A 24,982-nucleotide genomic window follows, 5' to 3' on the forward strand; every position below is an offset into this window, starting at 1 on the left:
ATTTTATGCCTCACTGACCAGTGTATGCTTTGAACCTCTCCATCAGTCGCTGGCGTGTGCGTGCATGTGCGTTCGTGACTGCGTGTGCGTGCCCACACGTGCACGTGTGCATGCCAAGTCACACTCTTGCCATGCCGCATTACATAATTGCAATGTTTGCTGCTGCTGCTGCTGCAGACCCTAACCCAGAGGACATGGTGTCAGAAATTTGACTTTGGGTTCTGTAAGCGATACAACCCTGACTTCAGGCTAGACTCTTCTTCTGTTACTCATCTTGTCAGTCCACTATGTGTGTCCTGCATCTCTTTATTCAGGACTCTGGGCTGTTAGGGACTGCATCTCTGCATGCTAACTCTTATACCTGGCCAATTGTATGCGTTCACACTGGTCACGCTCGTTTGTGTGAGAACTAAACAGATGCTTCAGCTGTCTATCGCGGATTCATGTTCCGAGGAGTTACAGAAATAAAACGAGGTCAGATGTTCATTCGAAGTTAACCCTGTTATGTAATTTCTCTAGATAGTTAATGTCTTTCTCCCCTGTAGGCTAGTTCAGGCATTCACATCAATACATATTTGCTCTCAGAAGTAAATAATACACATGATTTTACTGGCCACATCGCAGTTTGAAATAAAAACACACACACACACACACACATAAAAGAATGGCCCGTGAATTTCCAAGAAGCGTTTTGAGATTTTTAGTTCAAACTGACATATAAGAGCCGAAAACACTGGACATTGATCAGCCAAACAACTCTGGGTTTTTTGTTTTTCTTTTCCATATTTGCAGTTTGTGTGTCATAAACTATAAGCAAATAAGGAAGTGTATTCTGTCACGTACTGCAGGTGCTTGAATGCTAAAAGGCTGAAAGCGATAAAAAGGGCCTTTCTTCTAAATGTCAATGTCCAAAAAGAAACAAGACCCCCCACCCCCCCCAGACTGAGCTCACCATATCTCAGACAGAATTCTGCTATGTCATTTATTTCTGCTGAGGAAACAGTACCAGACTGACAGTGTTACAGTGAACTTTCTGTCTCTTTCCACCTCAGTCATGACAGTGTGGTCACGGATATGGTGCTGCTTTTTAAGACATGCAGTGAGAAATAAACTGCTAGAGGAACGTTAAGTCTTGAGATATCTTTAAATAAACAAAAGAATTTCTGGCATCTTTCGCTCAGAATCGTGAATATCCAAGAACAGAGAAAAGTTGTGTTGACTACATGTTTGAGTTTTGGAAGAGAAGCGTACCGTATATTGGGCAATTGGTACAAACACTCATCTCTGTTTATGTGTTTGTGGCCATGGTACTGTGTGCTTTTGCAATATGACTTAATCCTGTGGATTTCATCATGAGACATCTTGCTCTGTGTCTCTGACTGAAAGCTGGTTATTTTTCCGCCCGTTGCGTCATGTTTCGGTCATTCTGCAATAACTCAGTTTCAGTACAAATTCAAGAAAATTGATTGTTTATCTGATATTTATTATAAATGCTCTTCTGGTTTTAGAAAATAAAAACAAGGCGCAAAAGATGGTTGTCGTAGCTTGTTTTGGAGACACATTCTCCATGATATTGTAACTTTATATTGTAGCGTTGACTCTGCTCTCTCTCTCTCTCTCTCTCTCTCGCTCTCTCTCTCTCTCTCTGGTCACAGATGTAGCTGCTGTCTGGGTGTGTACAGGCGACACCCCCGTGTGTAAAGAACAGAAGTGTCTCCTGTAAGTTCGTTACTAAGGCAACCACAGGACGTCAGTTGCCCCCCCTTAAATCAGGATGGATGGCGCAGCGGTGGAAAACCTCATAGACTTCGATATGCCCTCGAGTTCGGAGGATACAGCGGCTCCTGCTGCCGGTCCTCCCGACAGCTCTGACATTTTCTCCTCTGAGCCTCTCGTCTCAGAGGCGGCACTTGCACCCCCCATGGAGCCCCTCCTACCGGAGCCAATCGCCCCAACGCCGGCCGAACACGGGGAGAGGGGACACGGGGCCAATGACAGCGACGCCACAGAGTCAGCAGACAGTGAGAACGAAAACTCTGATTCACACTCACAGCCCTGGAGCTCCCGTCGATCATCCTCCTCGTCCAATCACAGCGCAGAGGGGGCGGATGTGGCCGAACGGCGGGAGTTCATGAAGGCCTACGTGGAGAAACTCTTCCACGGCAGGTGAGGCGCGGCACTTTGCTCGACCTGATTTGTACACAGCGAATTTGAGTACAAATGTTGACTTATTGATGTAATATTTCCACAAACTTTTCACATTTTATGTCAAACATCCATTAACCGTCTTTTTTTTTGTTGTTTTTTACTGAGTTATGAGTGGAGCTGTTTATGAGTGCTCTGAAAACCACATTTACTGTCAGTGTGAATTGATTCTAACATTAAAACATGTTTATGTATATCCACAGTTAACACTGTTAAGGTCAGTGTGACGCTGCTAGAGTCAATGGACTATCCAATGTAATTAATGAACTTAAATGTTGTTTAATAGAACACTAAGCACCCCAGTGTATCTCTCCTCTCTCCCAGTGTCTGTTTCAGCAAGGATCTGGCCCAAACATATGATTATGCGTCTCTCTCTCAGCCTTTATCCGGCTATTAACACTTACTATGTGTTGAGTGTACTTAACACCAGTGAACTGCATTGTGGGTGTTAACAAGCTTATCCAGGAGTGTAGAGTTTCTATGGGGCCTGTGTGGAGATGTTTAAGTATGTGGTTGCCAGTTCTGTGATTGATTGATTTTTCTTGTGAGCACTCATGAGATTGCGATCCCACTTGACTGCGATATTTCTCCTCCTTCACAGGGAGGACTTTGATCAGGAGGAGAAAGCTCGCTTCGGGGAGCTGTGCAGCGGAGACAATGGCAAAGGCAGGGAGTGGTTCGCCAAATACGTGAGCGCACAGGTACGTGAGAGCGCCGATGAACCCCCCCCCTACGCGTGCGGTCGGGTCAGCGCGTAGATGGAGAAACCCCCCACGCGCGCGTTTGTCGTTACCCAGGCCTCAGGGCTCAGATGTTGCGTTTTGAGAAGATTTGATTCGCCGTAGAAGAAAAATAGACGTAAAAATATTGTGTTGTTCTTTTTTGCAGCGCTGCAATTCAAAGTGTGTTAGTGAACAGACCTTCTATCGACTGGTGCAGTCATTTGCGGTTGTTCTGTTTGAGTAAGTAAGACAACATCGCAAACACTATTCACATTGTCTGCAGCAGCTTGGACTCACTGGAATCTTTATTTGTTTTGTTGGGATGTGGCTTCAGTCAGTCACATGGAAGTCTTGGAAGTTACGCTGGGACTCTAGAGAGTAAACATTTGAGTTGTTTTCTCCTTTTCTCTGTATGTGTGTGTGTGTGTTTGTGTGCCTGCGTGCATGCATGTGTGTGTATGAGAGAGAGATAGAGGGCCTGAGGTTTGCCTGTACTTAGTTTGCATTAGGTGACCTACAGCTGATGTCCTAGCTTTGCTTTGTTTGACAGGTGTTACCAGATGGATGACTATGGTCCCGCCAAAAACCTGATGACAATGTGCTTCACGTACTATTACGTTGGTAAGACACAGTTTTACCGTCATGCCAAATTTTTGTTGATTTTGGGATGACGTACGCTAAGGTCTTATCATGTTGGTGTTCATCTTCCAAGGGAGACGGAATTGTAGTGGATTAAAAGGGAGTGTGAAAGCGTGTGAGATTTGAGTCGAGATAGAGAGGTCTGTCTGCCATTGTTTTTGTAGTCTTAACTGCTCTAACTGGCACAGACCATTACGGGCTCAGAGAGGGCTGCGGCTTTTCTAGGAATGGGCGCTGTGATGTCACGCTCTGTCGCCAGCACTGACGTTGTGCTGTGTTGGTTTTGGCACATTCTGTATGTGCACAGCCTACTTGTGTGTATAGTGCCTGGTGGGCGTGTTTATCTTTAATGAAACGAAATAAAACCGTGTCCTGTACCACAGGCAAGCTCCAGCTGTCCCCCACAGAGCTACTGGAGAGGCCAACAGGAGGTATCGATTCGTACCTGCGCAGCGGCAAAGTTTGGCTGTCCGGTACGAAAGACAAGGCCGAACGGCTTCTGAAAAACACCTCGGCCAAGACGGACGTCAAGAGCTTCCTGGGCGGCCTGGAAAGCAAGCTGAGGGGACCTTTGACCCGTAAGAATGAGTAAGCATGACCCTGTTTTCTACAGAGCTACACCCAGTGTAATGACCTCGTTTTCAGTGTGGGCTTTTTCAACAGCCCTGCTCTGTTCCCGGCGTGATCACATCAGTGATGGAATTGTAATGTAGTCCACTGGTCCACCTGTGATGCTCACTCAACCTGACTGTGGAACCAAGATAACGCTATCAACTATACCCACATCATAATCCCATTATTAACCACAGTGCTGCTAACCATTGTACAGTTTGTCCTATATTTCTTATTGACACAAAAACTGTTTGGTTATCAATTAGTTCATATCCCATACCATCTAGAGCCACTAAACCCTTCTATATCATCAATCTTTTATACTGTAAACATAATAAATTATATACTGTGAATAATTTCATAGGTCATTGAATCAGGTAGCCCTGGACTCCTTCTATACTGTAAATATCTTTATTCTATGTGCCGGCAAGAGGAGGATTGGTTTCCCCGTTGAGTCTTGGTTCCTCCCAAGGTTTATTCCTCCTATTCACTTCATTTTAGGGAGTTTTTCCTTGCCAGATGCCCTTCGGGCTTGCTCGCTTGGGGGTTTAGGCACTGATCTCTGTAAAGCTGCTTTGAGACAATTGGTAATTGTGAAAAGCCTTGTGCAAATAAACTTGAACTTGAATTTGAACTTGAACTTGAATGTCCCTCTCCCCTTCCCACAGAGAGGCAGAGAGTCCAGCGGAGGGGAAGCCCAAAACACCAGGTAGGACTGGGTAGTATTCTGGTCTCCGGTCCCTCAGGGAGTATCCTCTGTCTGTGTGATAGGCTGTTGTTCTGTCTCTGTGTGTGCCTTTGTCTCTCTTCCTTTCTGTCAGCCTGCAGTTACTGCTTTTCCTGGCTTTCAGTCAGTTCCACCCTTTTCCATTCACCGATAGTGAACATTGTCCTTATATACATCTGTACATATATATCTGCCTTTTCTCCTCTGATGTGTCTGTGTGTGTGTCCCCACAACTTTAAGGGGACATTTTAAATGTGCCCATAAAGTTAAATGTATGTGTGTGCTTGTGTATGCGTGTGTCTGTGTGTGTGTGTCCCCATAACTTTATGGGGACATTTTGCATGTGCCCATAAAGTTAAATGTATGTGCGTGCGTGCGTGCGTGTGCGTGCGTGCATGTATGTATGCGTGTGTGTGTGTGTGTGTGCGCACGTGTGGTTGTGTGAGCGTTGGTTCCTGAACCTGTATGCACTTGATTTCTGCTGCAGTGTCTCCCCCACAATCCCCTGAGGAGAAGAAAGGGGAGAAGATTTACCTGTACACACACCTGAAGCAGCAGCCCATCTGGTAAGACATCTCTCTCCTCCTACTCTGATTACACCTCTGTAATACTGACAGCTGGAGAGAGCAGGATTACTGAACGCCAGGGTGTATCAAGGATTTTTAAAGAAGCCAAATGCACTGGGAACCAAAGCCACTGCTGACACTGATGAGGCTGAACGTGCAGTTTCCTTGATTCCTCTCTTTCACTTCATTCTCCCAGATTTACTGTAATCTACTTGGGCAGGAGAGTTTAGTTTAAATGGCCTAAATCGGTGGCCTTTTTTTTTTTTTTTAAGTCTTTTGACGTCCTCTCAGGGGGTGTGTTGAATTTGAGAACATGACAGAGTTTCTCTTCTCCTCTCCCTCTCTCTCTCTCTCTCTTTCTCTCTCTCTCTCTCTCTCCCTCTCCCCCCTCCTCCTCTCTTTGACAGGCACACGTTGAGGTTCTGGAACGCTGCGTTTTTTGATGCTGTTCATTGTGAGAGGAACAAAAGATCACCGACTACCAGGTGAGAAAGACCACAAGCAGTGATATCATCTTAGAGATTCTATCATTTCAGGCTCTTCTGCTGTGTCCTCTTTGTGTGCAGATGGTCACTTGAGTCAATTGCAATCAGGTCTAGATAATGAGCATATTTATACTTCACACAATGTATTTTGTATCACATTTTGTGTTAGATTTGACATTTTATGTGAGACATCTAGGTGTGTGTTTGTGGATGTGTAGACATGCATGCATTCTTCTGTGTGTGACCATGTGTGTGGGTGTGCGCGTGGGTGTGGGTGTGTGTGTGTGTCCACTGCACTTATTTTTTATTTCTTCATAATTTTGAAACTGGCAGATTTGCAAAGGTCTCATATCTTACTCTGTGTCTGATGATTCACTCTCCTGCACTGATCTGTTCATCTGCCTCCTCTCTCTACTGCTCTCTCTGTCTCTCTCTCTCCTTCTCTCGCTCTCTCACTCTCTCTCTCTCTCTCTCTCTCTCTCTCTCTCTCTCTCTCCCCCTCTCTCTGTCTCTCTCTCTCACTCTCTCTCTCACTCTCTCTCTCTCCCTCTCTCTCTCCCTCTCTCTCTCTCTCTCTCTCTCTCTCTCTCTCTCTCTCTCTCTCCCTCTCTCTGTCTCTGTCTCTGTCTCGGCTCTCTATATTTCTCCTACCTTTCTCTGTGCATGTAACTTTGACTCTAGCCCTTTGTCTCCCTGTGCCTTGCTGCCTGACAGGCGGACGGCTGAGGAAGAGAAAGATGAGAGGTCTGTCCTTCATTCTGTCTGTCGGCCTGGACACTGCAGAGAGAGAGAGAGACAGAGAGAGAGAGAGAGAACAAAAGGACACAGATAGAGGGAGAGGAAGTTACATAATACTGAGAAGAAAGAAAAGTTCCCCCTAGGTGCAGGAAAATGAAAAATTACACAGAACATCACGAAGACCGAAAGCAGTGCGGGTGGGGCGAGATGGCGGAAGACTGATGACTTGAAAGATTTACAGATACAGATACAATGATAGGAAAGTCAAAAGCCGTGCTATTGGCCAGGGTCTGAGAAAGGATGTTGCTTAACAGTAAGATAGCATCTTAGATTTCAGAGCACAGAAGAAGATATGCTAAAGGGGTCAGTTTATATCAGCTGAGAAAAATCATAAAATTCAACTGACTGTGAAATACACACCACAATCAGCCAATCCAACTTTTTTTTTTCTCCTCAGAATTAGGATGTTTAGTTTTGCCCAGTGTTAGATACCTGTAGGAAATGTTTGTTTTAAATATACGTTTTCACGCCAAGACAGGATATCACAAATGTCATTAAATGATACTTAAAGAGCTGCATGCTACGTGTTCATCCGTTTACCAGTGTCTGTCCTTATTTCCGAGTGTCTTGTGAAAAGTTGTCTGCTTTTGATTGATTTGCTGTCTTTTTGTGTCTGGGTTTTTGGTTGTTTTTTGTTTGTTTTTTGACATTTAACCAAATTACACTAAAGTTGCATCATTGTCCGTTCAAGTGACGTCACAAAGTAACGGCACTGGTATGCCAGTAGTACATGTGTTTTCTTAACCCATGTGCTAGAAACTAGACGGTTAAATTTGTCTCTTTGCGTCATTCTTTACAGCGATTTAAATTTAACTGTCTTTGACTCAGTGGTGTAGCACATTTGACTTGGTTTCTCCTAAGAAAAGTGTGTGGGTTTCCACACATGCTCTTGGTTGCAATGCTCCTAACCCAGTCTTTGTTGGATACTTCTCATAATTTTATACTTTGCATGGTGGGCATTCTTCGTCTAGTGTATCCTCTGTGTTTGGAATGATGCATGGTGGATATTCTCTCTGTCTGTCGATGGGGAATGTGTCATGGATAAGTTGTCTTAAAGTGCCATAGCTGTGTAGTGCTCTTGTTTTTTTTTTCCCCCTCACGCTGATTAAGCTTTAACTGAAGCAAGGTGTAGCAAAGCGTTTGCACTGAACTAACTCGGCCTTGCATTTGATGATTTCTTGGGGCTAGGTTTGTAGCGAGCCAACCAACATTCAAACATAACAGAATTCCGATGTAAAGGACAGGTCGGTAAGATCTTGAAACTGCATTTTGTTGGGCCGTGGATCGTACGATGCCCCTTCACAAAATAGCCTTTTGGAACAGCCCTCTTCAGTCGTACAGCCATATGTGTGAAAAGGCCAGTCTTGACCATGGAGCTCGGTTTAAGTTAACCTGCACCAAGCCTATAACATCGTAACACTGTTAATGTGTGGCAGTCATATTGCATGCTTCACTGATAGCCACATTGAGGTTTTTTTTGTTTGTTTGTTTGTTTGTTTTCGTCTTCTTACTGCACAGAGGAAGTTGATAGGTATGATAGGTAACTGGACGCTAACAGTAGCATGTTGCTCTGTCTCTTTGACAGTCCAATTGCTGCAAATGTCAAGTCAGGGTCAGCGTTTTGCCATCTCATTATAGCATTTAAATATTTAACCTGTTTTGTGTCAGTCCCGTTAGTGCTGTGCTACGCTCACACATTAGCTGCTTTCTGTTTCTCTCTCCAAACCGCTAAAACACAAACTGTGTACCAGATAGCGTATTAGCTCTGATTAACTTGCTCTCTAATGGCAATTTCATCCATATATCAATCTGTTTGCATGGCTGTAAACTGTAGTTCTGCCTGAGCGGACAAAAAATCGATATTTCTGTGATTTGTTTGGTTGTTCTGTTTGCGCTTTATGTCATGACCTTGAGCTGAGGCTGCAGTCGTCCTGTTAGCCAAGCTAACCCCGTGTACCCGCATGCCCAGGCACTGGCAGTTACAGTGCCCTTAAGATTCAGTTGGGGTAAACATTTTCATAGGCGCACTCCGCATGCACACGGTAACACAGGGGTGAGGGTTTTGAGTTCAGCGTAAATCAAAGCCTCTTATCTATTACCCTTTTGTTAAAGGATCGGATTTCAAACGGACTTCTTTCAGCTTTGGCAGCTGTGTAATGTTATTAAAATTGAAAGAGGCTTGGTCTGTAGTGTCTATAACTAAATGCAGATTATGTCGTAAGACTTTTATGATAGTGTTTACCCCTTGACTTTGTTGGCCTTCAGACTCTGTATTCAGTCTCTGTGAAAATGGCCAGGATGAGTATGACCTGTGACCTTGAGATGTGATGCTTTGACATTTGACCCCTCAGGGAGAAGTGGTGCCATATGACTCAAGAGGAGAAAGAGGACAGTTCCAGATTTAATGAGAACATCACCTTCGGACAGCTGGGGTAAGTGGTGTCACGGTATGAATTATGATCATACTCGAGATAGCATTGTGTCAGTAATAAGTGCCCATATATGGCATTTTCTGGTGTGTGTGTGTGAGAGAGAGAGAGAGAGAGAGTGACAGGGAAAGAGTTTGCATATACATACATGCATTTATTCTTAATAAACATTTTGGCTGTTCCCATGTAAGGCATCACTGTGTGTGTGTGTGTGTGTGTATACACATATACATATACACACATATACAGTGTGTGTGCGTGCATGCGTGCACAGAGACACTTAATTGGTTTACGGTTATCTGTGCATTCAGGCATAATTGCCTGTGTGCGTGCGTGTGTGTCTTTAGGATTCACAACTGTATGTTGTTTGTGTTTGTCCTGCTTTTCAGAACGTTCACTCATAACATGCTGGCCTTTGGACTGAGTAAGAAGCTCTGCAATGATTTTCTAAAGAAGCAGGCAGTCATTGGAAATCTCAACGAAGGTAGGTACCACTGTTAGCTTTCATGTCTGAGTCTCTTTATTGGGCTCAAACTGTGCATTATGGTCTGTAACAGAGCAATAGAACAATAAAAGAGAGGTTCAGTTTTGTTTTGTTTTGTTTTTTGTTTTTTGTTTTTCTACTGTTGTGCTCTTCCTTTAAAATAGCTCTGTCTGGGGGGGATTTGATGCACCAGCTGTGATGTCTGATTTTGAGGACTGTAACTGTCATCATCTTTAGTTTGAAATAATCAGCATATTTGAGGAAACGATTAGTCAAGCTAAAATCAAATCCTCTCACTACGGCTCCAGCTATGAAGGCACTGCTGTTAGCATCTAAAAAACTATCACAGCCAATGGGATGCCTCAAATCCCCATCAAGAGAGATATCTGAGGGATAGATTACAATGATGGAAGAGTTGGTAAAAAAACCTCTCTTTAAATGAAGTGTGAAATGATTAAATTGTTTTATCTAAAAAAAAAAAAAAAAACCAAAAAAACAGTTATCAAGTTAACTGACAAATCTGTTTTGACACAACAATGTTCTTATTCACTCTTTCAGAGCAGTACAAGTTGCTAAGCGACCACATTGAGCAGATGGCTGTGGAGTAATCGGCACAGAGAAAGACACTACGGCTTCCGCATCCGTCCCCACTGTTTCAGTTCAGCACCCCACTCATAACATATCCAATAGAACATCAGCCTCAGCAAAGCAACACGTCACAACCGGTTCACGTCAGCCAAGGCTGGGCCGCACACAGGTCTGGCCAGATCTGCTTCAGTTGAGGAGCTTCAAACAACCAATACAAATCGATTTTTCAGTTTTCAGATCAGTTAAATTGCTCGAAAACCCACACTGCCTAATAGAATGCATTTCCAGTTCTGATTCAGGGAGTAATCCAGGAACACTCGGGTGGTGGTCAGTGTCAGTCAATGAACTGCAATACTGTATCTTTAGAAAGCCGCTTCAAAGCCACAGTGAAACAGTCTAGTCTCACGATCAGCCAGTAATCCTGATATATTCGGTGTGGTCCGTCCAGAGCTAAAACTCAGGAGGTAAATCTAAAAAGACAAACACAGTTTTAATTTTTGCCAGTAAAGCTACCACTGCAGTTTAGCGCGAGGCAATGAATGTCCTTTCACGAGACATCTCTTACTGATCGGTTGTGTCGCATGACCACATAGTCTTCAGTCAAAAACAGTTTCCAGCAAAGAATCCGCACTGACCCAACTCAGCTTTGTATTCACAACGTTAATACAATTCTGATCTGAACGATGTCATATTGGCGCTTCGTTCACGACAGTTCGAGTCAAAGACATCAATCCACCGTTAAATATTTCTGCTCACTAAGTGTTTTAAGGGGATGAGTTCCAGGTGTTAATACACTCTTCTCTCCTTATTCTCCTTTATAAGTGGCAATAGTTTGTCTGTTTATCAGTGCCCTTCAAAAGATCCTCAACTCTAACTAAACATATCTGCATATTCTTCTATCGTTCTGTTTATTGTATTTTGATACGTGGTTTTTTTTTTCTCCGCCTAACTGCATTTTTTGGCTATCAGCGTCTTCCGCGTTTTCTACTGTGTGTTCCCATTTATTTACCTTTCTAATCAGAGTATTAATGTTCACACCCTTTGTAATAAATGTCCACCCCAGAGAATTATGGAAGAGCCTAATAACCCCACCTTGTTAGAAGTGCCTTTAAAGTTCTATCCAATAAGATCCTTACACAAATCATTATTATTATTATTATTATTATTATTATTATTATCTCATTTTTATTTTATATTATTTTATTTTTTGGATGCAAGCTTCAGTGTCAACTACATGACGTATATATACCGGCATACATATTCCCATTCAAGGCTGCCTGAAAATGAGCAGATACTTTTCTTCAACAAACGTATGGTCAGAACCTCTTGCACCAGTGTGAATAACATGATGTCTGTTTTGTGGTGTTCATCGAATTCCGTCCATTTGTATTAGATGAGCTCTGTTAGCATCATAGTGCTGTAGGACCTGAGTGTGGTCCCTCAAGTGGGGTGTTTTAGCAAACTAGTTCTAAGTGTCGTTCAGCGCTGTCTGTTCAGTGTACCAGCATGCGTTCCTGTCCCGTCCGCATGCAGTGTAATGGTGTTGTAATAACATTTCATGCCAGCAGGGGTCAGTCTAATGTCACGCCACTCCACCTGTAGTGGAAGAGAAGTTTTCCACAGAGTGGGGGTTTAGAACCTATTAACAAACTATCTCCTCATATGAAGGAGCTAAAACAGTAATTAATATATATATGAATTTGTACATAAAGAGAGAGTTTTAATATCTGAAAACTGAAGATGGTATATTCAATGCAGTTTTGCAAAGTAAAACGGCTGGTTTAAAAGGGATTGCTGGGTAGTAGTTGATTGTTAATTTATACAGCGTGCGTGTGTGTGTGTGTGTGTGTGTGTAAGTGTCGAAATGTTTGCATGGTCACACTGAGATATGAATGCCGTGTTCATGTTCCGCCGTCGTATTTGTGCAGTTCAAACGTGACCCGTGTCGTCATTGTAATCCCAGTTAAATGGTTTACCGCGTTACGGAGGATTTCCCCTATACTGGCCTGATATTTCCTGATATTCCCGATAGGAATGTACCCCTGAGCAGATGTTGTCCTGTCTGTTGAGTCTGAGGACTTAGTAATAAAGATTGTAAAAGATGACTCTGGGTTGTTTTCATTTGAATCCTTTGCTGTTTTACGTTTTTATGTAATCACGGTTTGCCTTTCGATCTTTCTAACTATTACAGGCCATTTAAATTATTAATTAAATACTGTATAATAATTATCAGTCTTCATTAATTATCACTGGCTTCTTTTCAGCGGAAGATTCTATGCTTTGCTGTTGCATATTATTACTTCTGTTATTACTACTGTTATTACTTACTTAAAGTTAAAAACACCTTCTTTTACGTTGTTCAGGATAAGAACATCTGCTGTAAGTACAAAATTTCTGAATTGAGGGAGAAATGTCTGCTGTGGTTTGTAAATGTTGTGTTTTCATGTTAGTGTACTCAAAACAGTTTTCTGGAAGCTTGCCAGACTCCACTTTTCTTGTCTGGCCAAGCCCCCGCACACCTGATTCAACAAAGTCACCGGGCCCTCCACACGCTGAATGAGACTGTGTTTGTAACAACACTGATCTGGGATCAGCTTCCCTTGGTCCTGATAATTCTCTGGAAGCTCAGTACTTCAGTGTCCAGCTGCAAGTGTTTCTTGTTGAACAAGAACAAACTTTCATTGTCCAATGGGTCAAAGAATACGGTATTAAACAAACTGTAGCGTTAAGCAAGCAATGCAACATTATGCAGCATAGAAGATGAGAACATGGTAACACTATATTAACTGTCCACTCCTCTACCAATATGCATGTGTTCATGACCATCTCATAAAACTACGCTTAGACTCACCTCTCTGCCATTCGGGTTTTGCTAATTATGTCAAGCCTCCAGGTTGTGTGTGTGTACACGTATTTGTAAAACAGAGCAAAAGACTTTTTTTTTTTTAGTTTTGGTGTGTGTATATGTGTGTAAAACAGAGAGAGCCCTCTATGTCTGAGCGATGAAGCGTGTGTGTGTGTGTGTGTGTGTGTGTGTGAGTGTGAGTGTGTCAGACTGTGACCATGCAGCGGCTGCTCAATGTGGGAGTGTTTAAGTCGGGCTCCCCGGGCCCAGCTGCCAAATGGCTGCCATGCCTGTCTATCCGGGTAAATAAACAGCTCTCACGCTGGCCTGCACTGATTGGACGCCCAGTAATGAGCTGTGAAAGGCCAGGCCGCAGTGTCACACAAAAAGGAGCTCTGCTCAAGCTAATTAGTCCCAGACCTGATGGTGGGCAAACGCCTCTCTTATCTCAAATATCTCCTCTAACCTTGACTAACTGCTCTCCTATCAGGTCACGCACACACTCACACTCACACAAACGCATGTGTACAATTCCGTGGCACTGTCCACACACACATCAGGACTCTCCATCCATCCGTCTGTCTGTCTGTAATGTCTTTCTGTCTGTGTTAGAAAAAGAGTTTTCTCTGTATTTGTCTTTTGCATTCTTTGTCTCTCTCTCTCTCTCTCTCTCTCTCTCTCTCTTTCACTTTCATATCAAGCAATTGATTGGACATACCTCACTCTTCTCAAACATACACCCTTCTCTCCTTGCACAGACACATATAAACACAGTTCCTAATATAAACACACTCAGTTCCACTGTGTGTGTGTGCATGTGTACGTGCACAGGAGAGAGAACCTGAGAATGTAAGACAGAGAATTACGAGAGAGAGAGTGTGTGTGTGTGTGTGTGTGTGTGTGTGTGTGTGTGTGTGTGTGTGTGTGCGTGCGCACGCGTATGTATGTGCATGTTCATGTGTGAGAGAAAGACATACTACAAGTGTGTAAGAGTATTTGCATGAGTGTATTTGTATGTGTTGTTTGGCTAGACGACCGCCGGCAGTCTGGTCGGTCAGTGGGAAGGAGAGTGGGTGGAGGGGGGGGGACATCCTTACGGGGGGGGGGGGAAGGGGAGGGGGGGCTGCACTTTTGCATCCCTCTCAGGGAGGGTTGGCCAGAGTCAAATTTCCTTCACTGGATTAAGTGTGAAGCAGTGAACAGGGTGGTCCATGACAAGGGGCACCACGCCTGGAGTTATGAGTCTGGGGAGTTTTCACACACACACACACAAAATGTACGGATACGACTTGCATGGGTGCTTTCATTCATGCACAGGTTCACCAAAACATCCAGTAGACTTCAGAGCTGGCCTTTAAACTGAGATCGCAGCCTTGAGATTTGCTTATGTTACTGAGAAAGCCCTTCTTAAAGGTACATTGTAACCGCTGTGTTGCTACACATGCTCAGTTTCCACATGAGAAGTTATCGGTGGGTGAAAACCATCTGTTAGCAATGTGACAAAGCGCCTTTATGTGTATTCACCTATGATAGATAGACAGACAGACAGAGAGACAGACAAACAGACAGACAGATAGACAGACAGACAGGCAGGCAGGCAGACAGACAGACAGATAGATAGATAGATAGATAGATAGATAGATAGATAGATAGATAGATAGATAGATAGATAGATAGATAGACAGATAAAACATGTAGGCAATGACATTTATTTGAAATACATGTTGTACTAGAGTCTAACATCTACATAGTACTGAAAGCACTCCTCTGTGGTCAAAATGCAAACACTTTGTTATGAAAAATGTGAAATACAAAGTGCAGCTTTAATTTGTTTATTTTCATGTTTATTCAGTTTAATCTTGATCCCCTCTTTAAGGTCATGACTTCAAACTTACAACCCAGATACTGTGTGTCAGCAACACAAAGCCGGTAAACAATAAACAGATTCGCTCAAGAAAATGATAAACAAATTCTCCAGAGTAAACAGTAAACACATGCTTTTTTGTTTTTTTTTATGTAAATAATCTCCTCTCACAATATGTTGTAAACTGTAGAGAAGGAACACACAGATTAAACTTTACAGTGACTGAGAAATGCCCAACACTAACCCAAACTGGTCTTTCAACCAACTTTATTTCAAACACAGACACACACACACACATACATAGATATCTGTCTACATAGATAGATAGATAGATAGACAGACAGACAGACAGACAGACAGACAGACAGACAGACAGATAGATAGATAGATAGATAGATAGATAGATAGATAGATAGATAGATAGATAGATAGATAGATAGATAGATAGATAGATAGATCATTCTATGTATATATAAATTTTGGCCAGATGTATAAGAGAAAGCAGGTCACCAGGCCTTTGTGATGCAGAGCTTTAGTGTGTTTCAAATGCCTGGTTGATGTAAGGCAAAGCCAGCCATTGAGGTTTTCTTGTAAAAACTCACTCAATCAGTGACACAAAGTTACTCTTAAGTATTTTGGCTGATTTGAGATGGAGGCTGGAAGAAAATGAGCGTGTCTGAAACAGCTGGTGTATAATCCATGAAGATGCTGGTCATTTGTGATTCTTGGGTTTTGGGGTGGGGGTGAGGGGGGGTAGTGGAAAAACAGATCTACGTTTATTTCTAAATATCATTTGCTTATTTCTCCGTTAATTCTATTTTCATGGTCTGATCCACACATGTAAGCGCTTCTATTGTTTTGCAGGACCATATGTATGTGTGTGTGTGTGTGTGTGTGTGTGTGTGTGTGCTATTTATTGTGCTAACCTCCCATCACTGCCTCTCAGTCGAGTGAACTGAGAAGATAAATAAATATTTGAACGACAATGAATCACGCTGCTTTTTCAGCATACAAATTTAAGAGCAATAGATCAGATGGAATGATGGTTTCACACGTTCGTTATTTGTTTCAGTAGCTAATCAAGAAGAGAGTGAGGTTTCAGAGTGTGTCATGGTGTGTGTGTGTGTGTTTTCAGTGAAGAAACTGCGTGTTATCGAAATCAGATGGTCCCAACTGCGTGTGAAAAAAGGCAAAGAGTTCTTACTAATCCAAAAAGAAAAGAGGCCAAATCAAATACACTTAAATGGCCGCACACACAAAAAAAACGTGTTTATACTTTGTTTTGTTAATTTATTGTTTTCTTTTGAATTTCAAATGCCATTCAAGTGACAAATGACCTTTGGGCCAGGACCTCTGTCAGGGGGGTTGTCAGGTGATTTTGCACTGCTGTTCAGCAAAATGAAGACTGCGTCCAACATAGGACATCTAATGAATCTGTTATATTAGCTTTATTAAGACTGACGAACAGTTCATATGCTTGCTTTGGATTCTTAGCCCTTTACAGAAGGCTGTTTTCAGTGCTTCCAAGGCTAGTTAAGGCAATAGGCAATGTCCAAAAATTTCGTAGGAATGAGGTGAACTTTTGAGCACTACTACGGCAAAGCAAGTGTGAATCATGAAATGCATCTCAGTCTTGAACTGGTATCAGTCTACGTGACTGGGCATGCGCATGTGCTTGTATGTGCATGTACGTGTACATGTATGTACCTGTATACTAACGGGCGTGTACAGTCCCTGTCTCGGTGGTTGTGCATGGCTTTGCGCGAGACAGTATTCTCGGTGATGCAGATTTTAATGAATCAGTCCATATCTCAATCAAAGTAAATGCTGCACTAATAGCCTGTTGTTTTATTCTTCTCCACTGTTTTCATGTGTCGTTTCATACTGTTTGAAATAATCCTGCCTTTTCAACGCTTCTCCAAACACAAGTCTGACTGTCTGTAATACTGTCATTGTGTTTGCGCAGGTCTTCCCTAACAACACCGTACGTGGAGTGTATTTGTGTATGTCTAGGCTGATGTATCCACTGCAAACACGTAGAGTGGCATGTGTTGGCTTAGCGCTCTCACGATGCGGATAATGATGTATAAAACTGTGTGCCAGGAAACCTTAGTTGATTAGCAGCTAATGTTTCTCACAGAAACCCCATCAATCTTCATCAGAGCCTCCCACTCCTGCAGCGCTGAGAATGTATTTGGACAACTGAGCTCCGTTTATGCAGAGAGTGAAAATATATAATAAACAGACAGATTAAAACCCCTTTTGAACCCGCTGGTTTTAAACGGTATGAGTTAGCGTTGACGGGAGACGTGATTGCACATGAAACGAGGGCGGTGACACTTCTCCACTTTGGCTCGATTTCTCTCTCGCTTTCTTTGACCCCTGTCAGATCTATCAGGCCTTGTCAAGTCCGGCAGAAATGAATTTCGTGAGAGAGACTCCAGTGCATGAGGATGCGCGAACAGTATCTCACCGTTCTATTCTGCTTTATCAAACTGTAGCCTACCACACAGCGTGGTTTTCCCCGCCTGCCCCCCCGCGCAAGAAAAAAACCTTTCCTGTCCTTCCCACGAAACGGCCTACAAACTTTTGAACTATTCACTGCAAAAACAAATTTTAATTTTAATTTTGCTTGAAACTGTTCTGCAGAATTGTTGTTGTGATTGACTCAAGCACGAATTTGATATGAGTTACATTAATAACATGTGATGGATTCAGTCACTTCATGTCTTGTAATATTATTACGTTTTAGATGTTATAGTTCTGGAAGCTGACAAGTCCTTACAGCGTGCTGTCTGTTCTACGATATGAAATATGTTTGCGGTCTGAACAATAGTATGCTTTTAAAATCACATCAGATTTTCCCCTGGGAAAAAAAGTGAACCTCATCGAATCTAAAGGGGTACAAAAAAAGAATGAAATAAATGTAAAACATTCTTATAGAACCTGATACACCATCGTATCATGATATGGAAATATTGTGTCCGCTAACTGAAGAATGCTTGTGAGGCTCTTTGTGAAAGTCCTGCTGACAGAGCCGTATACACTTCTACTTGTCATTATTTGCAGCGGTGGTCTCATGGTTTTGTTTACAGAAAGAGAGAGACAGAATTCTCCATTTACTATCTAAATAAATGAAAATGAAGGGATGACCCCACCCCCCACCCCCACCCCGCACCCCACCCCCCTGACCTAAATGTGGATCTTTTACAGTTTAAACACTTACAAAGATCATGTTCCCTGGCTGTATTTGTTTTAATATAAGAGGAGGAGAAAAGAGAATACAAAGTGGTCGCGGTCGCAATCTTCATCAAATCTGCGGTTGAACCAACATATAGCTGCTGAAACAATATTCTCTTTCTGTCTGTCTGACTGACTGTTTTGAAAGTTGTATACTTGAGGAAAGGATGTGTATTTAGAAATATATGCATTGTTGAGATTGCATTTCACTAAAGTGTAAGTTTATCCAGCTCTGTCTTGAAAAACAAATTTACGCAGTCAAAGGAAAATGTGAGTAAAAATAAGACAGTTTGAGCATCACCTTGACATGGCGATGGAAAAAAAACTTTGTGCAGCCTTGGCACTCGACTCTGACAGCCTTAGAATAAGCGCGTCTGGCCTGTATGCTTTTGGGTGGGTTTTGGAGCGTTTTTATGTGACATTTTCTTTGTAATAACTTTCTGTTTGTTTCTTCTACCTTTTTCTATTCCATGATTTCATGTCATCTCAGGAGGCTTTGTGACATTGCCACCACTAGATGACACCATACGACTCCACCGCTCGTGCCTAATCAGTCACATAACTGTTCCGTGTTTTAAGTGTATTTTAAAGAGATCGCGGATTCTTTGTGCACCATAGTACTGTATTTGTTTCCAAACGTTATCAAATAGAGTTATTCACAGTATGAAGAGAGATTACTCTGAAAGGTGTGTAGTTATTACTTGACATGCTCAGATCTCAGCAGATAAGTCCTGTGTGGCCAGTGTGGGAAAGCCTTTTTTGGAGAGCTCAGTAAACTACCAAGTCCTCCAAACTTGAGAGGCAATGTGGGAGGCAGGGGACCCAACAGATGGGAGCGGATGAGAGAACTCAGCAGAGAAGGAGAGAGAGAGAGGGAGAGAGAGAGAGAGAGAGATACAGTCTCCTTTGCTCTTCAGACGTTCCCGGGATGACGTTCTATTTACACTTCTGACCAAAAGAATCCTATACACAGGAAATGTTTGTAAATGCGAGTTCCTCTCCTCAAAATGTGGGAAGTTTATTTATTCCCTCAAGCATTCCTGATTCGCACTCTCCGAGGCTAACACAGTGAGGGCTTTCAGCTGAGTTTAAGGGATTGGCTATATTTAGCTACGTACGGTTTACAGTTTGGGTCGTATCTCTATGATGATACAAGATGGCATGCTTCGTGGAGAATTTCTCAAACCCGCCATGGCAACTAAATGTCAGCGCAACACATAGCTACTGCTAACAGCTGGCAGAACTGTATTAAAATACAAGATTGAAAAACTGTCAAATGCGAAATTTTGTTTTTATCGGTAGTTTTGCACATGGACATCTACACAGGGCTTTAAACAGTTTCTGTCCGCTCTGAAGCTTTAAAAGGAAAAAAAATTAAAAAGATCAAATAAGCAAAAGCAATATGAAGTGCAAGGCCAAATGAATTTTAATAAAAGAACGAATAAAGAAAAAGGAAAGGCCATAAAAAATGACCACTTTTCTGAAGGTAATTTTGGAGGAAAATCATTCAGCATAGTTTATGACTTTGAAGAGGTTTTATTTGATTTGATATTTACAATTCGTTTTCCTTATAAAATGAATGCATGAACGTGTTTATGAAGCTTGTAACTTTACCCTTTCTGATGATTATTTATCGTTAGACATTGTTCCTTCGGTTTGTTTCTGAAATCATTATTTCGTTTGTAAAGTCTGAAGAGGAGAGGACAAAAGCCATAGCATAAAACAACTCATTAATCACCAAATATTTCTATTACAAGTGAAAAGCGTATGCATATAAAACTATACTTCAAATAAACATTTACATTCACACACGGCAACATCCATACTCACGCGGGTTTAGGCTAAGAGGTTCTCCCAGAGTAATACATCAAGAGAATTAACTACTGTCAACCCATTTCATTCATGGCGAGTTCTGTGGGCCACCTATGCTGTGCTGACCAAGTAACACATTGTTCCCCCGTGCAATGCCTTGAACAGACAGCGGCATGAGTCTACACCCTAATTTTATTTTAGCACGTACGCTAAATTCCCGGGACGGACAGGAAGCAGTGGACATATTTTTTTGACAACCAGAGGTCCCTAATTTAGTGACATACGTAACAACGTGTGTTGCTTTAAATAATTAAAAGTTACCCTACAAATAATTAACTTGGATGCTGCTGTGGAGTCAAATTTCTTGCCGACTATTAAAGAAATTAACCGCAGAATATTGTTATTATTGTTATTATTGTTAATATCCAGGGATATTTTAAAGTCATTGAAATAATCTCGAATCATTTCTTGTCATTGAAGCTTGGCATCTTCTCGGGGCACGTGAGAGACAGGTAGGAGCAAAGTGGAAATCCCAGTGGATACAAGTGTGACGCGTGTGCGCCAAGTATCAGTGATGATGTGAGCGCGTGGCTTCGTGTATCCACACAGGCAGAAGCTGCAGGTGTTCCGACGAAGCTGCATTTTCTTGGGCACTGAGTTCCTTTTTTCGACAGAATGTTGTCGATGCTAAATTCTCGCGATTTGTCCGACGTTTTGCTAGGGTCAGTTTGTGGAGTTGCCCCTTTTAGTTTGACCTCCCGAATATGTGCGTTCCCAACAGAATCAAGAATATTATTGGCCTTGTCGCTCGCGACCGCCAGCCTTCTACTCTCCGATTCGCTCTCATGATACTGTCCTTTGCGATTTATAGAGTTTATCCATGAGGTGCTTGACTCCTCCACCGATGGACAGCGGGGTCTGAGATGCGCGCCACTTGGGTATGCGTTACACCAGTCTGAAATTGGCTCGGTTGACAGAGAATACTGGTTTGGTATTGCCAAAAGTGGACACTGACCTGTAGATCCGTGCTGACCTCGGACTCCTCCGTTATAATGACCCACAGCCGCTTTCATTTCTTTATCCTGTCGTCCTTGCTCCTTGTGTCGTTTTTGCTGATTCCCCATGTCTTTGAGCGCCTTCTCGCTAGGTGATATTCCCTCTTTCTCCGTGCTGGTATCAGAGTGGAAACTGGAGACGCAGTGACTGAGAGATACTGACCCCTTGTTTCTTTTGTGGCTTGGTTTGGTCTCCCCGGTTTCCTGGGTTTTAGACTTTCTCTTTCTTCGCCTGTAGTTTCCGTTCTCGAACATGTCCAAGCATTTGGCGTCCAGCGTCCAGTAGCTGCCTTTCCCGGGTCGTCCCTTCTCTCTTGGTACTTTGATGAAGCAGTCGTTCAGCGACAGATTGTGGCGGATTGAATTTTGCCAGCCCTGCTTATTATCATGGTAGAAAGGGAAGCGGTCCATGATGAACTGATAGATCCCGCTCAGCGTCGCGCGCCTCTCAGGTGAGTTCTTAATTGCCATGGCGATAAGCGCGATATAACTATAAGGTGGTTTCTGTGGAGGTTCCTGTCGCGGCGGTGCAAACCCCAAAGCAGGGATAATGCCTCCAACTTCACCCCCGTACACGTAAATCATGGATGAACTGGATAGATTAAGGGTGGTAGGACTCACACCAGGCTGTGGCACTCGGCTGGGGTATAAACTCATGGCTCCTAAGTCCTTTTACTTCCTGAGGGGCTAGAGTCTACGGAGTCCAAGCCCGCACGAGAAAGCCACTCGAGCGCACACTGCCAGTCTCCAACCGCGGCTCTGCTTCATGAGTCTACAATGTTAAATAATTGTTGTACGTTTGCTGTTTTATGTTGACTTAGCACTGGAAAATAAATTGTCTATGATAAACACTCGTTGTGTTCTCAGCCCACCCACATTAATTAAAATTTCATTGCCGAAAGCGCCGCTTCTCTTCCCCGCGTGTCCCCTGCCCACCAACCAATGGTGTGCTTGGTTATTCCCTCATTTGTTTATAGAATTAGTCTGTTGATAAGTCTGCCCACCCAAGTTGAATCAAGCTGTGTTTATTTGGAAAAATTTCCGGGCACCCAATACATAAACGCACTGATCTGATGTTTGAAATATCACGTCCACCCTTGACGCTGAAAGTTGCTCGCACAGAGAGAACAAGCAAACACTACAGAGCTCTTTCTGGGAGTTGCTTTGGGTTACTTGAAAAGAAAACAAAGTATGCGAAGGGAAATGATTCAAACAATTTCTTTTTAACTTATGTTGTGTCAGTCGTCTCCTTACAGCTGAAAAGAAAGATGTTACGCAAACATCAGAAAAGCCAACCTTTTGACAAGATGATTAACTTATTTGTTGGTACTTTTGATTTCATCTTTGCTCCGTATGTCTTTGCACGGTAATTAAGAAGGACAACGAGATACAGGAATATACCGTATGGTCTTCAGTCTCTTGTAACGCATTCTATGAAATTCAACTGTTTCAAGAGTTTTATCAACAAAAGACCACAAGAGCAATCACTTCCAAAAAAGGCGAACTTGGCTAGACGTTAAAGTAAACGATATTATTTGTAGATGCGTGCATCATGCTCTATACTATGTATTTTCCTGTTTATAGGACGGAGGGGGATTATAACAACTTTACAAGTGCACACAGCTGGACCATGCTTACATTACGATTTTTTGGAGGTTTCAGTGGATAAACTAAGAACGTTTTCCTGAGTTTGACTTTTTCCCCTCCTCAGACTGTGATTCATTAAGAAAATGACCCCTCCCTCCCCACCACCATAATTTACACAACTAATATTAGTGTACTTTCATACGTGTAATGGCTAACTATGGTCCACTGGTCTCGATTGCCCAGAGTTAATTATACTTGACTAGGTCCCTATGGGCCTAAGTGTTTTTCACCCGTCATGTTGCATGCTGTTTGACCAACAAATGGGAACATTTGATGCAGAACATTTGTTAGTATTTTTTTCTGGAGGACTTTTTGAATTGAATAAATTGATTTTAATAGATCTGTATGTATTTCTGTACATATTTTCTTCATTTTAAATTGTCACTGCTTCTCGTTTACTTCACTCAATCTCAACTTCATTCAAATCTAAATTTTCTCAAATCGTTTGAAAATAAAGTGTAAATAAATTGAAAGCTAAAAATTCCACGGGCGTACCCATCAACACATCGAAGCGGAGAAGACAGAATCTTGAATCTGAAAATTATGCCAGTAAATTTGATCGGTTTTTATAAACATCGTCAGACGGAGAGTGAAGGGGGTCAGACCGTACACTGGCAGCGTGGAGGTTGAAAATTGTCTGTGAGATTGGGCCATGATAGCATTACAGAGGCAAGCAGACAGGACAGTTTAATGACAAACAAACACCATGGGCTAAATCAGAACCTGTTCTATCACTGTTTTCTTTTGTTTGTTTGTTTGTTTGTTTTGCTGTGTTTCTTTAAAAAAAAAAACACTTTGGCCATTTTGCAAATGGTTCAATATGCAACAAGAGTTTCAATGGGCAACGTGTTTCAGTGTGTGAAAGTCTTCATACAAAATGTTTAGCTGTTCATTTTGGGGTCAAGATTCCATATCACACAGATGTACAGCAGGATCATAGCAGCAAACCATTAGGTGTTGTTTTCACTGTTGTCACGGAATCACAATCATTAGGTTTTGTTTTTATTTATTTATTTTTAATGATTGCTTTGATTTTTTTTTTTTTTTACACAACTGAGTCTAAACAGCATGAGGACAATTAGATTTTACTTGGACACAGAAAAACTCTTAATCATCAGCTTTGGTTTTTTTAAAAAAATGACTTACTGTCACACATTTGTCCTCAAGTAATCAATGCAATCATAAAGAAAACTGCACATTCGAAGATATTCAGTTGTTTACATGTGTGCAAGCACTGTAGGCTATATGTACTAGGGGGTATTCCAAATACGTAGTTTAGTGACTAATCCGGCTAAGTTAACACAGAGTAAGTAGTAAACCTCCTAAGAGAATGGCGTTATGGCTTAATTCTCCTTGCAAAACAAAGCCACAGAGCTCCTCTATTAGGAGGTTTACTACTTACTCTGAGTTAACTTATCCGGGTTAGTCACTAAACTACGTACCCCTACTGTCCTCGTATGTCTTGGGTAAAAACAAGCGAAAAAAGAGGGACTCAATGCAAGTCCACTGGTCCTTGGTTTGATAAATATTCATATGACTCACTGCTACTCCTCACGTCTAATTTCATGAGTTTGATCTAGTTTGGTTTAGTCTAGTCTAGTCACACGACCCTGTAACGGTTGCCACTTTCTCACACCCACAGACGAAGTTCAGCTGAGTCACTAGGCCGCTTGTCTCGTTGTATTCAGTAACCCCGTTACCCCACCAGAGGGAGCCACTTAGCACCTTACGTCCTTGATTTCTTGAGCCAGACGTACTGAGTTAGCAGATATGATCACTGCAAAAGCTTATCATTTGGTGTTCATTCCTTAATCTTTTACAGAGAAGCTGATGGGCTTAAGCTAAACATAACCATTTTACTTGTCCAATATAACCTAATATAAACCTATTAATTTGTACCCGATGTACATTTATTATCAGAAAAAGGCAGATTTGAGTTCCCCAGTGTTTAGTATGCCAATGATACCAATGTTTGTTGTTTGGCAGAGGCATTTGCTTTGTGTGCTTGACTGAAACAATGTCCTATAGTATACACTTTTGAAGCGTGACAAAACCTGTTCATTTCTTTCGCTAAAATGTAAAATTACAGCACGCACACATGACGTGTGAGATATGACACGATAAGACATATATATATAAAATACTAACATATGTCTTATTTGATTGTACTATGGGTTTAGTGTTTCACTATACCGATTGTTCTAGACAGTATCTCTGCTATTCTAGGGTTCGTACCTGGTTATTTTGAAACCGTTCTTAGTCCG

The 24,982-nt window shown here is 42.2% G+C and overlaps 2 protein-coding genes across 3 annotated transcripts; one reads left to right on the forward strand and one right to left on the reverse strand.

Moving 5' to 3' along the window:
• Positions 1–1,672: 1,672 nt before the first annotated feature.
• Positions 1,673–11,322, forward strand: kiaa0513 (KIAA0513 ortholog). 2 transcript variants are annotated; one of them, XM_030790812.1, is made up of 12 exons: positions 1,673–2,166; positions 2,807–2,906; positions 3,094–3,167; positions 3,478–3,548; positions 3,950–4,154; positions 4,847–4,887; positions 5,393–5,471; positions 5,879–5,956; positions 6,671–6,700; positions 9,106–9,186; positions 9,573–9,667; positions 10,226–11,322. In XM_030790812.1, the coding sequence occupies exons 1-12, from the start codon at positions 1,775–1,777 to the stop codon at positions 10,273–10,275; spliced, it is 1,296 nt and encodes a 431-aa protein (XP_030646672.1). In that variant the 5' UTR covers positions 1,673–1,774; the 3' UTR covers positions 10,276–11,322. The 2 variants fall into 2 exon arrangements, with proteins under 2 accessions (XP_030646672.1, XP_030646670.1); XM_030790810.1 differs by lacking the exon at positions 6,671–6,700.
• A 9,155-nt stretch (positions 11,323–20,477) lies between these two features.
• On the reverse strand, positions 20,478–21,728 carry foxl1 (forkhead box L1). Its single transcript, XM_030790566.1, has one exon. The coding sequence runs from the start codon at positions 21,726–21,728 to the stop codon at positions 20,478–20,480; it is 1,251 nt and encodes a 416-aa protein (XP_030646426.1).
• Positions 21,729–24,982: the final 3,254 nt, after the last annotated feature.

The sequence above is a fragment of the Chanos chanos genome, chromosome 13, assembly GCF_902362185.1.
Source record: "Chanos chanos chromosome 13, fChaCha1.1, whole genome shotgun sequence".
Classification (NCBI taxonomy): Eukaryota; Metazoa; Chordata; class Actinopteri; order Gonorynchiformes; family Chanidae; genus Chanos; species Chanos chanos.

What these genes read in the sequence shown, in the direction of transcription:
- foxl1 (XM_030790566.1), bottom strand. Translation starts at nt 21,728, where the DNA reads ATGAGTTTATACCCCAGCCGAGTGCCACAGCCTGGTGTGAGTCCTACC.
- kiaa0513 (XM_030790812.1), top strand. Translation starts at nt 1,775, where the DNA reads ATGGATGGCGCAGCGGTGGAAAACCTCATAGACTTCGATATGCCCTCG. An exon ending in CTGAAGCAGCAGCCCATCTG is followed by an intron (nt 5,472 to 5,878) that starts GTAAGACATCTC and finishes TCTCTTTGACAG; the next exon opens with GCACACGTTGAGGTTCTGGA. An exon ending in AAAAGATCACCGACTACCAG is followed by an intron (nt 5,957 to 6,670) that starts GTGAGAAAGACC and finishes GCTGCCTGACAG; the next exon opens with GCGGACGGCTGAGGAAGAGA.